Genomic DNA, 3,467 nt, shown 5'->3' with positions numbered 1-3,467 from the left:
TTTCCCTGGTGAGTGCATGCACCCTAAGGAAAAAACATGTAAAAAAATTTTGGGGTGGGAGGAGATAATTAATGAAGTTTATGTTTAGCTTTTTCTTTTTTTTCTTTTTTTAAAGAAATTCCTTGCTTTTTTAAAAAGAATTATTTTATTAAACTCTGCAGTTCGAGTGGGAGTCCAGCGTTCTTAACCACCATGCCACCTGCTGGCCCCAGCTTTTTCTTTTTCTCAATTGCCAGAGGGCAAGTATGCTCATCAGAGACAGCAAGATGTCCCAGGGGGGCATGATCATGCCATAATCTCTACTCCATTTCTCCATCCTGTCAGGATTTGGGGCACACATGCACATATGCCCAGCATGTTTTCCAAGCCACCAGGACAGGGATTTGACTATAGTCAGCCATGTGAGATCCAGTGCCCTTAACCACTAGGCTGCAGGGCTGGCCCTATGTTTAGTTATTATTCACTCAATCGTTCGTTGAAGACCAGTTGTGATCAGATGATATTTTATTTCCTTCTGATTCATAGTGAACAAATTTAGTATGCTTCTTTAAGAAGTTTGATCTCGTCTCTCTGTTCTTTTCTCCTCTAGGTTCCAGTTACAACCATCCCTTGCTATAACTTTTCAACTGTATTTGGAAAAATACTGGTCAGAAAAAAACATGATAAAGTTTTTCCTCATGGTGAATAAACAAGGACAGACCCGACTTTCTAAGTACTATGAACATGTGGACATTAATAAGCGTACACTTCTGGAAACAGAAGTCATAAAGAGCTGTCTCTCTCGATCCAGTGAACAAGTAAGTTTCTGATTCTTAGAAGGAATGAAGTGAAATGAAGACCGAAGGGAGCATAGCTCTCTTTGTATCCCTTTAAGAAAAGAAAAATAAGGAAAGCCAGGAAAAGTCTTGAGTTCTTATTTAGGTCAGCATATTTGTCTCCATGCACTATGGAAGTGGCAGCTAAATTTACTCCTGCTAATAGACCTAGCTTCTTTTCTTGTTCATATGAATTCAGCCCTTGGAACTCTTAGGAGTGCCTGTAGCAGGTGGCTTTCTGTAAGCCAGAAGCTGGTCAGATGACTGGTGTGGAAGTAAATACTCAGGACTCTTTATGCCAGAAGATTATAGTATGATCATCCTTTGGGGTGCAGTTTTCTTCTGCTTATTATTTTTGTTCATATACCACCAACATAATACTAGAACTTGTGTTTTAAAAAACAAAACAAACAATATAGAGATAAGAAGTGGAAGTTAAACATTTATATGAAACAGTGAATCTGCCAATCCTGCCAAAACGAACGTTAAGTAAAATTTTTAAAATAATAGTTCTGTTTTTACAAAGCACTTTAATTAGAGAATTACTTAATCCAGATCCTAACCTTCAAATCCATTAGAAATCACTCTGCGATGGAGACAAAATCAGAAAACTTGTTCAAATCATCCATTAATTTCGTCAGTTCTCTGTTTCACCGCCTAGATAGAAGGGCTACCTGTGGGAACCACTGCAAAGTCATGAAATATTAAGCTACATCAGTGTTCAGGAGTTATGTGTTACGAGTCTGTTTCCCTTGGCTTCTAGATTGATTTTCCAGTTGGGACATTTCAGAATTCCAGTTTGAATGACTGCTTTGGCCTGCCATGCCACACTGCTCTGTGTTATCAGACAGAAACAGAGACTGCTGAAGAGCTGTGCTAACAGCCGTGTTGTTTAAGAAAAGGCTACACTTCTTTGAAGCATTCCTGTTTGACTCTTGCTACAGAATCAAGACATCCCACAATTTCAAATGTCATTTTCCCTGATAGATTACCCCTTGAACTACAAGCTTTAGACTGAACATACTATTTGATATTTTTAGAGCATTCTAAATTATTTTAGATTTTAAAAAGAACCCACTGACTTTTTGGCATAATCAGGCACCCAAGTGGCATAATATCAGCTTAGTTTTTATTTTATCCACAAAGGTGCTTTGATACGTTTTTCAATGTCAGAAACTTCTGAAAGGCTTTGAAAAATGTTCCTCAGTTCTTTCATAGGTTGCGTTTCCTTGAAAGATCCGACTGAGCAGAAATCATACTGGTTCTAGTGAGCCAGAAGCTGCAGAAAGGTCCTGTACTTACTACCTTGATCCTAATTTTAAATAAAAGCCTCAAATCCTTCCATTTCATAGACTGTCAAATGTCTTTCCCACTGAAGAATTTCCATTATCAACATTTGCAGCTTCATTCCCAGGTGCATCCGGGCACCCATGAACAACGTATCCCAGTACAAAAAGCTGTAAAGTTCATGCTCAGTGGCATTTGGTCAAAGGAAGTCCAAAGGACTTCTGCCTGCTGTCCAATTCCTGCTCACCCAGTGCCTTCCTGTAACCCTTTGTACACGGGCATTAAGAGGGAGATGAATGAGAAGGAAGTTGTTTTATCCACCTGTCAGTGGTGGTAAGCTAGTTATTAATTCATACAAAGAATGTTTACAGTGGGAGATTTTGTCTAGCATCTGCCACACAAAGGCCATCTTTAAATAATTTATAATCTAAATTGTGTGTCCAGGAAAAAGTAACATACAAACATGTATATACATATATGTATGTTATGTGTGTTACATAGTTTTGGCTCTTTAATGACTATTCAATGTACAAAACGGACAACATGTGATTTCTCACTTTCTCTCTGTCTCTCTTTCTCTCTGGCAAGCACATGTGCCCTTAATAAAATCTCTCTTAAATTTTTTTTAAATAAAGAAACTGAGAACATATAATTGCTTCTAAGAATTCTGTGGAGAGATAGAAGGAAGAAAACCTTTATCGAGTTTGCTTATTTTCATGTTGGAGGCAGTTGGAAAGGCTGGTATTCATTAGCTGCTGAGTCCCACACAGAGGCAAGCAGAGGAATGGGAAGGAGAATACGTGGGAAGCCGTTTTTCAAGGCTACACTCAGCCTTTTTCCCAAGGCTACTATGATAGCTCCCATAGATAAGCTCTCAAGTAGTTCCCTAAATGTGAGGACAACAAAGGTTGTGCAACATCTTAATGCTTTATATTTCAAGGGGTATGTTGGCAGATACTCAGATCAGAACCTAGAAATCATGATGCCATTTTGCAGAAATCTTTGTCAACCATAGGAATTTATGTGTAATTTTGTTTTATCTAGTGCTCTTTCATTGAATATAAGGATTTTAAGCTGATCTATCGGCAGTATGCAGCGCTCTTCATTGTGGTTGGAGTTAATGACTCTGAGGTAAGATAATAAGCCTATGGAAAATGAAAGAAAATTCAAGAAAACAATCTGATTTTTATTCTCTCTTAAATTGACATTTTTTTTCCTACTTGCTTCCCAAAGAATTGTAATGACTTTTGGTGCCAGCAGGTGGCGTGGTGGTTAAGGGCATTAGATTCCCACGTGACTGACCGTGGTTCAGGTCAGGTCCTGGACCAGGCAGCTTGCTTTCCTGCTTTTCCTCTCTCTCTCTCT

At 38.6% G+C, this 3,467-nt stretch overlaps 1 protein-coding gene across 8 annotated transcripts in view; it reads left to right on the top strand.

Annotated features, from left to right (window-relative positions):
• The window catches only part of AP4S1 (adaptor related protein complex 4 subunit sigma 1), a 40,327-nt gene that overhangs the window by 19,100 nt on the left and 17,760 nt on the right, over positions 1-3,467 (top strand). For all 8 annotated transcript variants that reach the window (XM_014589308.2, XM_006152395.3, XM_006152397.3 and 5 more), the window contains 2 exons: positions 590-797; positions 3,147-3,233. In XM_014589308.2, the coding sequence (XP_014444794.1) occupies positions 660-797; positions 3,147-3,233 (225 nt within the window). In that variant the 5' untranslated portion in view covers positions 590-659. The remainder of the gene's footprint in view (positions 1-589; positions 798-3,146; positions 3,234-3,467) is intronic.

Source organism: Tupaia chinensis, unplaced genomic scaffold, assembly GCF_000334495.1.
Source record: "Tupaia chinensis unplaced genomic scaffold, TupChi_1.0 Scaffold000350_1, whole genome shotgun sequence".
NCBI lineage: Eukaryota > Metazoa > Chordata > Mammalia > Scandentia > Tupaiidae > Tupaia > Tupaia belangeri.
Note: the sequence above shows the minus strand (reverse complement) of the source record. Positions and strands in the feature narration are given on the sequence as shown.